The 14,754-nt window shown below is 35.5% G+C and overlaps 1 protein-coding gene across 6 annotated transcripts in view; it reads left to right on the plus strand.

Annotated features, from left to right (window-relative positions):
* Ankib1 (ankyrin repeat and IBR domain containing 1) overlaps positions 1-8,963 on the plus strand; it is a 125,593-nt gene extending 116,630 nt beyond the window's left edge. For 3 of the 6 annotated variants that reach the window (XM_048784605.1, XM_048784603.1, XM_048784604.1), the window contains exons 18-20: positions 3,894-4,008; positions 4,909-5,045; positions 5,805-8,963. In XM_048784605.1, the coding sequence (XP_048640562.1) occupies positions 3,894-4,008; positions 4,909-5,045; positions 5,805-6,542 (990 nt within the window). In that variant the 3' untranslated portion in view covers positions 6,543-8,963. The remainder of the gene's footprint in view (positions 1-3,893; positions 4,009-4,908; positions 5,046-5,804) is intronic. The other 3 variants (XM_015506728.2, XM_048784606.1, XM_015506729.2) reach the window with 3 other exon arrangements.
* Positions 8,964-14,754: the final 5,791 nt, after the last annotated feature.

A 14,754-nucleotide genomic window follows, 5' to 3' on the forward strand; every position in this document is an offset into this window, starting at 1 on the left:
TGCTTGCATTTGCACCTTCATCTATTCTAAATCCTACTAAGGTTATCAGCAGTGCTTTCTCTTTATTTTGTAACAAAAATGCTTCAGCAGAACCTACGTTTAGCTCTTCATAGTACTGGAGTATCGTCACATTGTTAAATGTATCCCCCTTTTATTGTTCTTAATTCCTAAACAGAACTTAGGCAAATTTACAACATATATTTTTGGAAGATATCTTCTAATTTGTTAATAGAGGTAATTTTTACTTATTAGAAATGGGTTTCTATTTGTAATATTATTTTAGTCTGAATCTATTAAAAACCTAAATGAATGATGTATTTTTTATGTTACTTCAACAAACTTGAGAATTAATTCATAATCAAATTACTAAAGTGTGAAACTTTGCAGTGATAATGTTCATATTAAAAGAAATGCTTTGCTTAGTTGCTTTCTGCTTCCCTTTAAGACTTTCTTATTCTTCTTATTTGTGTTTTTGGTTCTTGTTATTGAAATGTCATTTTAAACTACAGAAAATCTAAAATACTTAATACTGCAACAAGCAGTTTTGGCAAATAAGGCAGAGTGAAAATCTTAATCACAAATATTTTCTGAGATTTAAATTGCCAATGTCACCTTTATATCTGATTTTTAAATTATTTTAGCAGTTCTCTGCTTGTCTTTCCTTTGCTCCTTATAATATAGTATAGCATTTGATACTTACATTCCTCAGTTTATTCTTGAAATGAAGCAGGACAAATGATGAAACCTTTGTGTATCATTTATAGCCCATTTTTTGTGAAAATGATTATTATTCAGAATATTATTCAGAAATGACTATGGCTTATTTAAATCAGACACTTTCTCTTTTCAGCTTCTGAGGATACTTGCAATCACCTTGTGGCCTTTTATATTGGTAGATATCTTTAAGAAAATATTGACTTGAGAAAACAGTGCTTATAAGGCATATGGAAATTTTAAATTCACTTTTAATTGCAAAAAAATATATATACTAATGAAATTTTTATTGGAAAACAAATTACAGACCTTTTTCTTTACCTGGTTCTAGACTTATTATTTCTGTATTATAATATGATTATAGCTTTGGGGATATTATGGGAAAATTATGCCTAAAAGGAGGAATAGATAACTTCATTTATCCAAAAAAAAAAAAATGAGCACAGTTAAGCAAAAATAAAACCTTTATCAGTGTTCATAATAATGTTTGTATCATCTTGATGCTTCTGGCTCTGACAGTAACTTTAGAGATTCTGAAATATTTGGCCTGCTAATATGACTATCACTTAAATTTTTGTTTTATGAATTAATTCCACAAAAATTATTTAATCTACTTTTGCTTTTCTTTAGTCTTTGACATGTTGAAATTCAAAACTTTTGTGTAAACTTTACAACAAAACCAAAGAATTACCACACATTGTGAGACTTTCAAATTCTGTGTGTGACTATTCAATATCTGCCAAGATTATATTTTTAAAAGTTATCTCTTTATCTTAAGATAGACTATGGGGAAAGGGGAATAATTTTACTTAACTCCAGTAGACTTTTAGGTTAGATTTATATTTTTTCAGTGAAGTTAATTTTACCTTATTTTATTTACATTAAATTGCATGAAGCTGGGTGCATCTGTAATTCCAGCAACCCAGGAAGCTGAGTTAGGATTGCAAATTTGAGGCCAGCCTCTTCAACTTAATGAGGCGCTGTCTCAAAATAAAATATAAAGAGGGTTTGGAGCATATGTAACTCAGTGGTAAAGTACCCCTGGGTTCAATCCTCAGTACCACAAAAAATAATAGTAATAAATAGATAAAAATTTTAAAAATAAATTACATGAGTCCATGGCAGGCAGAAGTATTTGTTTTATGCCACTTTATTTATTTATTTTTTTTTTTCTTTTTCAACAGCTAGCTCAGACTACAGTTCCCATCACCATGTTTTATGCCACTTTAAAGTCAGGGAAATTTTGTTTAAAGAGCATAGTCTTAAAGTCTGAGAAACACTTGAGTTCAGGTGTTTCTAGTTCTCTAACTTACTAGATCTTAGCATGTTCTCTTCCTTAACTTCTCATCTTTAAAATACAGGCAGTGGTATTCACCCCATCAAGTTCTAGAAGAATTAAAGACTGTCAAGGCATTGACAAAATTGGTGCCCAATAAGTGGTGGCTCTTATTATTCAAAAGAACAAACTTCTGGCAGCCTTTCTTCCTATTATCCTAGAACTTTTAAATCTTCTCTGTGGCCTTAACACTCTCAAACCATGTGTAGCATCCTGACTAAAGCCTTTTTGTGTATTTTCTCAAAGATCTTAGGATTCCTTGGAAATTTTTAGATAATTTTATGAAAGCAATTTTTTTAACATGTTACATCATCAGAGAATGTAATTTGAGAATTTTTTTTAAAAAAAAAATTTTTTTCTTTAGTTGTGGTTAGACACAATACCTTTATTTTTTTTTTTTTAACGTGGTACTAAGGATTAAACCCAGTGCCTCACGCATGCTAGACAAGTGCTCTACCTCTGAGCCACAACCTCAGCCCCAATTTGAGAGGTTTTTTTTTTTCAGAATAATTAGAAATATTATTTTTATCAAGTCTACAAAATAAGCAGATTTTCCTCATATATGAACCTTTAGTTGAGATAAAATTTTCACACCATTTTTGTCTAAGAAATGTGGTGTTCTGTGGTTCATAGAGCCACATAATGACATAATAAATAATCTAGCTTGAGACCATGAGCCTCCAGAAGAAGAAATGATGCCCAGTTTACCCAGAAATTTTAAAGAAACTAAGTAAACCCTCAGTGTAATTTCAGTCATTGGTTTCTAACTTGGTAGGATGCCCCTTCTCTCCCTTATTAAGACTCCAGCTAAACTTAGATAAAAGAAGGAGTTTAAATAAATTTAATTAGAGTAGTGTGATACAGAAGTTTTATGACATAGAACTTGTCTTCACTTATTCCTAGTACTGTCACCATATAAGTACATTGACTATTCTAGAGTAACTAAGATAATCATACACCTGAGAATTTTTATGTTTATCACTATAATATTCCACAATGATTCTGCAAATTAGCCTTTTTATGCTAGTGTCATGCACTCTGGCCTCTGTTTTATTCTTATTTCCTCTGCCACTAAAATCTAGGAAAATACATTTATACCCAGGTAATAGCAGATACTCCCAGCTATCACCTTGGGTAATAACAAACCTACCTTAAGCTGTTGTCACAAATATAAAATAGATATATGGACATTTGTCTAAATCTGTACTCTTCCCACTTGCTAAATAGAAAACACTTCCCTTTCTTATATTGTAGATAATATCACATATTGGCTAATAAGAGAAGGAAGCTCAGTGACATCTTCTTTTAAAGCTAACTTATTTCTTTTAATCTAGTCATTTGAGTTGTGAATGTGGTATGTGGTAGTTCCAAAGAGTAGGAAGTTCAACAGTCTGACAGATACTTAACAGTGTGTGTATGTGGTTTGACATTTTTATTATTGTTATTGTCCCCACCTCTGTTGCCCACTTTTTAAAAATAGACCTCCAGGGAGAATCTAACTTAGTAAAATGATTGTGGTATTAGTTATAATATTACATAGCAGGACCACTGAAATCATCAGGCATTATGAAGTAACACTCAGTTATAATGTAGCTCTGAGGCTTGCAAGTATTCCCAATTTATCTAGGCAATAGTGATGACTTGGAAAAATTTATTTTTCATTTTGCCTATTATGTTTCCTTGGCATGGCAAAACTTGAAGTTTCTTTTTCTAAAGCCAAGTGATTTTATAATATGTGTATAAAATCACACATTTTTTCCCCTGGGAAAAAGTATGTTATTTGTTTTTATTTGCATTAAAAACTGCATGCTCTCCTGTATTTTATAACCTTTGGTTTATGCAGGAATATGCTGAATTTCAGTATCGGAGGAGACACAGACAGCAGCGCCGTCGAGGAGACGTGCACAGTCTGCTTAGTAATCCTCCAGACCCTGATGAGCCAAGCGAAAGCACTTTAGGTAAGCTCTTGGGTTCAGCATGGTTTAATATCTTAATTCTCCTGAATTTATTTTTTAAAATTGGCTGATGTCAATATTTTGGGATTTGTAGTTTAGATACGCAGTAAATGTTCAGATTGTCCTGGGATACAGAAAACCAGGAAGGTTAAGAACACATAGAGTTGGACAGACCTGGGTTTTTGACACTATCATTGCTGTAAACCAGTTGTATAACTATAGTCAAGTCACTGAAGCTCTCTATGCTTCAGTTTCCTTATTCTAAAGAAACAATAATAGTACCAGTTCGTAGGCTCATTCTTAGCATTAAATTAAGATAATGCTTGTAAAGCACTTCAGCGCCTCCTGAGCACTAAGTAAATTGTCAGTACTGTTACTGTGTTTGTGGAATATTTTTTTCTATTAGTCTTAGTTCTTCTAGAGATGTTCTTTTAGAGATAATTATTTTAGTCATTCAACTTTTAAATGTTAAATTATGATTTAAAATCTTAAAAACTATAACATTAGGATCATTGTGACTAAAAATTAATTTTTTAGGCTATTGTAATTCCAAAATTCTTTAATTTAAAAAAATCTGAAAATGAAAATACCCTTATTTGCGATTACTTAGGAAAAATGAAAGAAGAACGGAGTGTAGCATTTGAATTTATGAAGAAAACCATAAGTACACGAGCAAAAGTTGTAAAAACAGTCATGGACTTGAAGTAATGGTATTAGATATATTGTTGCTTGTGGTGAGACAAATATGGCTGAGAAATCCCAGAAAGATTAAGAAAACATGTGAATACAGATTTTCATAGCACTGAAAGAGAAATTCCCAGTTTAAATAAGAAAATGTATGGAAAAAAGAAAAAAAAAATCTTACCTATCACTAAATTGCCTGTGGTACCAATTGCTTTGAAGCAGATATTCCAGAGGGTGGCAGTGGCCGCAGGCCTGGAGCGTCTGTGGTAAGTTCTGCATCTATGAGTGTGCTGCACAGCTCTTCGCTGCGTGACTATACCCCTGCCAGTCGCTCTGAAAACCAGGACTCTCTTCAGGTAGCCTTGCTGGGCAGCTTCAGTTGCCCTTTTGCTCATTTCATGTTTAGTGTGATTTCCTGCTTTTACTTCTACAGCTTTCCTTTTTCTTACTTCCATTTTGAAATCTTTGTTTCAAAGATGTGCTGCAAAAAATATATATAATTACTGTATTTCTGATTTATCTTATATATTTTTTCCCTTTGCATAGACAAGAAGATAGTTATAAGATTTGAGTAGAACCCTCATTGTTATGCAAAATTACATATAAGATGGTGTGAGGAAGAAAAAAGAGAGAGAGAGAGAGACAGAGAGAGAGAAAAGTGTCATAGAGTGGGTAGAGAGAGGTGATGGGAGGGGAGGGGGGAATAGGAAGGGTAGCAGAATACAGTAGACACTAATATGGCTGTATATATAAACGTGACTGTAAAACCAATGTGATACTGCACTCTGTACATGTGGAAAAAAAAGAATTCATACCCCACTTGAATCAAATGTATGATATGTCAAGATCATTGTAATGTTTTGAGCAACTAATAAAAAAAAAAGATATGGAATCAGCCTAGGTGTCTGTAAGCAGATGAAATGAGAAATAAAATATATTTTATATATACACACACACAAAAAAAAAAAAAGATTTGAGTAGAAAAAAAATAATTTGTATACGTATATTAGTAATATTTGTTATCTGTTTGTTAAAGGAAAAGTGGTAAATCTGATTGAGTTGAATTATTTTTCTGTCAGAAGTTTTTAAAGTGGTTTTATTTTCTATTGTCTCAGGCTCTGAGTTCCTTGGATGAAGATGATCCCAACATACTCCTTGCAATACAGTTGTCACTGCAAGAATCTGGGCTGACCATCGACGAAGAAACTAGAGACTTCCTCAATAACGAAGCATCCCTAGGAGCTATAGGCACTTCTTTACCTTCCAGGCTGGACTCTGTCCCCAGGAATACAGATAGCCCTCGTGCTGCATTGAGCAGCTCTGAGCTGTTGGAACTTGGTGACAGCCTCATGAGACTAGGAGCAGCGAGTGACCCATTTTCAACTGACACCTTGAGTTCACACCCCCTCGGTGAGGCAAGAAGTGATTTCTGTCCTTCATCCAGTGACCCTGACTCAGCTGGCCAGGATCCCAATGTCAGTGACAATCTTCTTGGTAATATTATGGCTTGGTTTCATGACATGAACCCTCAGAACATTGCTCTGATTCCTCCAGCCACTACAGAAATCAGTGTAGATTCTCAGCTCCCCTGTGTCAAAGATGGGTCAGAAGGTGTGAGGGATGTGGAACTAATGCCACCAGAAGATTCAGTGTTTGAAGATGCTGGTGTCAACGAAGGTAGAGGAACTCAGATAGAAGAAAATCCTTTGGAAGAAAATATTCTGGCTGGGGAAGCATCCTCTCAAGGTGATGGGAGTAGTCATGAGGCAGCCAACAAAGGTGATGGTTCAGGTGTTTCAAGTCAGACACCCCAAACCTCAAGTGAATGGCTTGAACAAGTACATTTAGTATGAAATGTACATATCTGGGCTCCAAATGAATTGCAAGTACAGATGGTATGCTAGGTGGAAAAAGCTTTATAGAGACTTTGATCCACTTAATTCCAGCTCAGTTATAAACCACTGATGTTAGGATGGAATACAAAGGAGTTCCCTTGAATGGTAGCTTCATTTTTCAATTTTAACTTTACAGGGAATTTCTTTTGTATTTAACTGGATAGCTGGTCCCCATTTTGCTGAGAAAAAGAATGGCAGGAGAGCAAGAGAAACAAAATGGAATAATTAGGTTGTATTCTACATGCTAAGAAAATGCAGGGCTCTGTTTGCCCTGGAGTTGGCAATACTTGACTTGAACATGGAAATCAAAGGCTTACTCCTTAATCTTTGGATGGCTTTCCTTTAAAAAGGAAGTTTTCTTCATTTTAGAAGTTCATTTTGGACAGATCTGATAACATGTATGTCCTCAATCTTTTTGTGCTCTTTCATAACTTCATTCTTCCCTTTTTGTCTGAGCAATGTGAATTGAAGTATCCACAGCTTCTTTAGTGCTGCATCTACCACAGTGTAATTAGTTTTAATTTTCATATGAATCAAAGATTTCTCCTCCTGTCTATTTACAGTCCAATTGTGCCAAACTCTGACTCGTGCGCTGACTGACAAAGCATAGAGGTGTGCAGCATCCTAGTGTACTCCAGGACAGTGTCAGCGTTCTTGGGAGTAAAAGGTGCCACTTGGTAGCAGTGATATTCCAGAATTTCATGGGCTTTTGTTGCCATGGAGACTGTATTTTAAATAAATGTAGCCTGTAGCTTAAGTTAACTAAACCTAATGCTGCTGTTAAAAACAGTTTATTTTAATATTAAAATACAGTTGATTAGCAACAGCGGTGCTGTATTTTAAGAGACACTTTATTGGAAGTGCAATCATAGTTCTTTGTTTTCACAATTTTACAGTGCATTCTAATTACTAATGGGTGCAATTACTTTTAATGGTGTTTTATAAAATAGAAAAAAAAGTGGAGTTTTCATGAGTTATAGTAAATCCCACAATTATTAAAAATTCAATAAAACATCCTGCGCAACATGTTACCGTGCCTTTGCCTAACCTAAATGGATAGTTGCCAGTTAATAAGTCAGTAATTCAAATTTCAATGTCTCTTCTGAAGTAACTATGCTATGAATTGCAAAGACCTCCATGAAACCACCCATGGCCTTGCCTTTACAGTAAATATAACAACTAAATGTTCAGTTTGTTTGCCTAAATAGCAAATGCTGACATGTGTTTGTTCTCTTGCACAATACTCATTTGCTGTGTGATTACTGTTTAGTATTGAAAAAAATCAACTTCCTAGTTATCAGTGTCTTACTGTGAAGAAATTACTGGTCTTAGTTGTAATTAAGATACAATGGTACAGTGTGTAATTAAAACTAGAGTAAACTGTTGGAATGGCTGTTTTACTTACATATTATCAAAACTAGCATAACATAAGCAAAATAGATTCGTGCAACACTCCATTTAATGTTTTGCTAGATTGTTACCAGAAATCTACAGAAACCAAAATTTCTGTACTGAGTTTGTACAGGCAAGTCTTAGGCCAGGTAAAAGGTTGTATTAGTATTGGTATTCATGTGAGTTGTGATTACGGTTTTTGATTACTTGTTTTTTCCAATCCCTACTTTTGAAATTTTCTTGTACTTTAAATTCATATGGCCAGGACATTAAAATATAAAGTATTTAAAGTTCCCAGGTTCCTCTACTATATGAGAATTGCTCTTATGCGATGGATAACTAAGGTCCACATTAGTTTTTATTTCTCCAGTTATCAGAAAAATTAATATCAATCCCTATTGAAATTAGTGGGGGAAAATATTAACTTAATCTACAGTGTATTACTGTATATTAAACTGAAATAGTCCATTAAAGGATTTTTTTACAAATTTATTTTGGATTAAAAATATTAACATTAAGTTTATAGACCAAGTTGTAATTTTTCCAGTAGAGTTCGCATCACATTGAGGCGTCTTGCACAACTGCAGTGAGGTGAGGAGTTCTCTGTGTGAAGGTAGTGTTTGTGGTGGGTTCTGGTTTCCTTGCACCTTGTGCAGTATCCTTTGTTTCTGTGCTGGTCTCTCCTGAGCATGAAAAATGATCGTTATCCAGTTTGTATTTCCTTGGTACATATTTTAAAAACAACACAGTCATTGACTTTACAGTTCAGTAATAAAGTTTGGCAAAGCCTATTTTGTAAACAAGTTAATTTTATAATGTAAAAGAAATTAACCTAATCTTGACTTGTTATTTGCACTTTCATAGTCTATACTTGATACATTCCCACTTTATATACAGTAGGATTCTACAAACGTGTAGATGTTTGGCCAAATGAATGCTGTTAATAATATGTAAAATTCTTTGATTAAACATTTATTACTTAAACTACTTCCATTTTTGTCTCATTACATTATAAACTTTGTTTTAAGCAGGTCAGGGAGCTTAATTTTCTTGAAATTAAATTTCCTCCAATATAGCGTGATTAATTTGGTTCTAACATGTAATTGATTAGTGCCTAATATTTTTACACTAGCCCACTTACTGAGCATTTTGTATCTCAGAGATAAACCCAGTAACACTGTATAAAGATGTGTTAAAACATGACTTAAATGCTCATTTTATTTTCATCGCTATACCTTTAAGAGAAAAAAATTATGCTTTTTCTGTAAAATCTCAATAAAATCTCTAATAGAAACACTGAGAAATATAGAATGTAAGCCATGTTTTGTGAAATTGCTAGAAAAGGAAAAAATTTAGCCTTATGAATAAAAATGCCTGCTTCTCCACCAAAATTTTAAAAAAGTATTTTATCCCTTCTGAATTACCAAAACAACCTTGTGGCATATGACCTTCAGTACCTACATGTAAGTTCTAGGCCACCAGCTGGTGTTTCATGGGGTCTGCCATTGGTTATCACTTAACAGTCATGTTTTATTTATGACTTTCAATACGTAGATCTGAAACTTAGCTACCAATGTCCATATGCTTAATTATCCCTTAAATGTTAATTATAGTCACTGATCTCATTTTCTTTTTCTCTTTTTAATCCTAAATATTTTGTCACTTACCCTGTTATGAATTAAAATCTGAGACTTGTTGAGGTTTGGTTTTAATGTTAAACAGTCATTACAGTTAGTATATCTCTAAAGAGTAAAATCTTGGAACCTAAATATTAAATCATAATATAAATTTGGGGATTTTTAAAAAGCTATAATGATTTTATAGAAAAAATATTTCCATGGGCTCAGCCACCGAGTGGTAATTTCATCTCAGCATTGTGCCAAGGGGGTAATTACTGGATCTCCTTAGCGACACTATACTGTTGTCTCTTCAGTTCTTATGACTTTCTCATCAGAATAGATTTCTTTCTAGAAAGAAGTGGCTTTTTTCTAGACTATTTTATGATAGTCCTTATTTTAGGAACTGGCAGTGGTACTAGTTATTAAAGAAAGGTGGACCAGAAAAGTTTCCTGTACTTCTCAGTTTCACATTCAATGACATTAGGCTGGCAAACTAACCAAGCTTTTGAAGAAATTGTTCTTTGGTCTTTGAAACTGTAATTGGACAGTATTCTTGATCAGGCTGTCTGTCATCTGTCATCTCTTAGCCTCTTGTATAACTGTATATCCTGCTCTGCGTGCCAAGACTGCAAGGCCTAGACAATTTTGCTTGGGCCATCTCTCAGGATTTATGTAAATAGTAACCCTGAGGAAAAGGAGAAGGCTGAACTGCTTGCTATAAAAGTGGTGAATTCTTCATGCTGTTTGGCTGCAGCATGAACCCACTCAGTCCCTGTAGACATCCAGGCCCATTGTGTTGCCCCTGTGAAGCTGGAGACATGGGTAACTGATAAATGTGATGTATAATCTGCATGCTGTGCCACAAGTGATAAAAAGTCCTTTGCCTCTGACCCAGGAGTCTTGTGTCTTTTGTCAACATATATAAGACAGTGACAGGCAAACTTACTGACTTATAAGTAGGGTCAAATGAAGGTCTATACCCTGGAATTTGGGCAACAAGCATGGAATGCTGGCAGAGACAAGGTTTTCTGGAAAACAAATCATGGGCCATGGAGAAGTAACCATGACGCTGTAAGACTCCCAGAGCCCTGGTAATGAAGGCTCTCAACCAAGTGATGAGGATGGGGGAGACTAAAGGTTCCCACTGTCCTACCTGTTGACGAATAGATGTTGAACTAATGTTTAGTGGTTTAGTGACCAGAGATATTATTGAAACAAGTTATCTAAATGTTACCTTGATTGTGACTGTAGCAGGCAGAGAATGGTATGTTATGTTTTCATGACAAGTTGTCGGAAATTGTCTCTCTAGCTAAAAGGTAATATGGCTATGGCTGCTGAGTCAAGGAGTCTCCAAACATAAAATGGTCTCCACAATAAAACGTTGATATTTGAGAGCTGTGAGTGGGCTGAAAAGATTAGAAAATCATTGGGCTGAGCCACAAGCTGCACTGTTCAAATGCAAAGCCAGATGTGCAGAGCAGGCTATAGGCACAGTGACCCTGGCCTCTGCCACCACTTACTTAGCCAACAAGGAGGACAAGGCTCTGGGCACAGAAGCCTGTCCCTTGCTGTCAAGGGAAAGTAGTCGTCAGTGTTCAAGCACTGACCATGGAGCTAAAGAAGAAAAAGGGTGACACTTGCATCCTCTTCTGCCAACCGGGGCTCCCCACCCATTGCCATCTGTCATTCCACCACGTGTAGTCGCACACAACTTGAGCTTCTTGGTCTGTTGCTGTAGTGGAAATGGATTTGAGATGTGCTTCACAATGGGGAAGGGAAGCTAAAAGGGCCTGGTGGGTGAGATCCTCTGGGAGATTCAATCTAATAATGTAGCTTCCAAATCTGAATGAATAAAGGAATTGGCATGTTCTATACCTGCACTTAACCGGTTTCAAATAATTGTCAGTGGGATTCCCCTTTCGGAGGCTGCCACATGAAGAGATGTGGTAGTGGGACATGTAAACTGCTCCTCCACCTGTCTTCTTATCCCCTTCCTGCTGGTCCAGCAGAAACAATATAGAAATCAGGAGAAAAGGAAATTGCTGCTTTAGTTGAAGATCTGGGCAGAGGGGGCCATCTGCAATCCCAGCAACCATAGAGGCTGAGGCAATTTCAAGGCCAGCCCCAACAATTTAGACAAAGACCCTGTCTCAAAATAACAAGGACTGGTTATATAGCTCAGGGGTAAAGCACCCCTGTGTTCAATCCCCAGTATCTTTCCCCCCTCATAAAAGACCCAAGGGAAGAGAGGAGGGGAGGAAAGATGGTATATACTAGAGAATAAAACCCCCATTGCTTTATATACATATATGAATATTTCACAAGGAATCCCACTATTACGAGTAATTATAATGCGCCAATAAAAATGAAGTTTAAAAAATAAGAACAATGGTTGGTCAGCACTCAGACGTTTTTCCAGCACAATATCGCCACCTGCCTGACATTTTCAAAAGTGCAGCTATTAACCTACTACTAAGCTCTTGAAACTTGAATGCCTGGCCCATGGAAACTGACTTGCTGGCCTGACATCTTGACTTTGGGGTAGATCAGCTCTAATTGGAGGATTAAAAGAGATGGAAGGAGTCCAACAGACCTTGATAGCCAAATAGGAAGGGTATATTTGAGAGTACAGGTAGCATGGCCCTACCTATAGTGTCTCCATTTTACCTTAAAAAGTATAGATAACGCCTTTGGATGAAATTGTGTTCCCACATCCACTGCCTGAAGCAAAGCCAGTAGCTTAGTGGGGAGCCCAGTTCACAAAATAACTAAGCTTAGTTCAATTGCTTGTCAGCAGTTTCTGCCAAGTCCCAGCAAGAATCTTTTTATTTCTTTTTTACTAACTATAGATTATTCTAAAGTTTATATGGAAAGACAAAGGAACAGGAATAGCAAAAACAATCTTGAAAAAAAGTTGTAGAAATCACTCTATTTCAAAAGTACAGTAATCAAGACGATATAATACTGGTGAGAAAATAGATACAGATCAATTGAATGAGATACAGAACCAGAAATAGCCCTACACAAAAATTTTCTTTTTTTTTAATATTTATTTTTTTAGTTTTCGGTGGACACAGCATCTTTGTTTGTATGTGGTGCTGAGGATCGAACCCAGGCCGCACGCATGCCAGGTGAGAGCACTACCGCTTGAGCCACATCCCCAGCCCCCAAAATTTTCAATTGATTATGATTAAGTTTCAAAAGGAGAAAATATAGGCTTTTCAACAAATGATTCTGGAACTATTAGTATAAGGTAGGCAAAAATATGTACTTCTGCCTAATCTCACACTTTATACAGAACTTGAAATAGATTATAGATTTAAATGTTATATAAAATTAATGTGGATTATAGATTCATAGGCAAGCAAAAGTCTCTTTGTAAGAGTCTTGGGTAGCAGAAATGTTTAGACTTGATACCAAAAACATAATCCACTTAAAAATTATTAAATTGAACTTCATCAAAATGTAAAACTTCTTGTTCTGTGAGAGACCCAATGAAGAAAATGAAAGACAAGCTAGAGCCTGGGAGAAAATACTTTCAAACTGCATGTCTGACAACTCATTCAAGATATAAAAAGAACTTTCAAAACTAAACAGTAAAAAGACAAATAATCCAATAAGATGAACAAAGAATGAAGAGACTTCACCAAAGAAGGAAAATGATCAATACCTAAAAAGATGTTCAATATCATCTGGAAAATGCAAATTAAAATCACAATAAGACACCACACACCTATCAGAATGACCAAAGTATTAGTGTCAGTATTTAATGCGGGCAAGGATACAGAGAAACTGGACTGTTCATACATTGCTGGTGGGAAAATAAGATGGTACAACCACCCTGGAAAATAAGTATATACTTACCATATGATCTAACACTTGCATTTATGGGCATTTATCACAGGAAAATGAAAAACATGTTCTGTACATGATTGTTCATGGTTGCTTTATTTATAATAGGCCAAGACTGGAATCCACCCAAATGTAGTGGATGAATGGTTAACTGGTAATCCATGTAATGAAAAGTACTCAGCAATAAAAAGGAATGAACTACTGATATCACTTGGGTAGATCTCAGGGACATAATGCTGAGTGGAAAAAAAAAAAAAGCCAATCTCAAAACTGTCACATTCTGTATTATTCCATTTAGATTATATTTTCAAAATAGAACAATAGAGATGGAAACAAATGAGTGATGGCCAGGGATAGGGGTGGGGTGGGGGGGACAATTAGGGACTTGTATGTACCATAAGGGTAATAGCTCAGTATATTAGTACTAGCTGCATGAATTTATACTTGTTAAAAATCTCATGTAAGAACAATACAAAAAATGTCAATTTCCTGATTTGATACTATGGGTTATAAAGAGATAATTGGAGGAAACTGGGTGAAGGGTATACAGGGTCTCTATATTAGCAACTTCCTATGAGTCTATAAATTATTTCAAAATTTAAAAATTAAAAGATGGCCTGCTTTAGGGCAAAAAAAGCAAATATTATCTTAGTACCTAATCAGCATCAATGCTACTATAACTTGGGAACCATTGAAGATATCTTTAACAGTTGATTCATGTGTTTCATAAACTTTAAGCATGATGTTAAAACTGCCAGCATTCACTTTCCATAATAATGTCAAATGAATGCCACTGTGTTTTGGCTATTGGCATTTGAGCCTATGAGTTCCAAGTGGTTTTACAAAGAACTTGACAGCTGGGTGAGGTGGCACACACTTGTAATCCCAGTGGCTCAGGAAGCTGAGGCAGGAGGATCACAAGTTCAAAGCCAGCCTCAGCAAAAGCAAGGTGCTAAGCAACTCAGTGAGACCCTGTCTCTAAATAAAATACAAAACAGGGCTGGGGATGTGGCTCAGTAGTAGAGCGCTTGCCTCTCATGCATGGAACACTGGGTTCAATCCTCAGCAACACATAAACAAATAAAACAAAGGTATTGTGNCCCCCCCCCCCGCCCCCACCTCAAAAAAAGAACTTGACTATGCACTGCCTTTACTATCAGCGGTTTTACCACCATCCTTTTGTGTATGGAGAGATGTGCTCATCAAACTAGGCCTAGAACTAGATGAGGATTTGGGTAAATATAGAGAACAAAAGGTAAAAGTAAATTATAGGTTTAAAAAAAAGTAGATTTGAATGCCTACATTTG

The sequence above is a fragment of the Marmota marmota genome, unplaced genomic scaffold (genome assembly GCF_001458135.2).
Source record: "Marmota marmota marmota unplaced genomic scaffold, marMar, whole genome shotgun sequence".
NCBI lineage: Eukaryota > Metazoa > Chordata > Mammalia > Rodentia > Sciuridae > Marmota > Marmota marmota.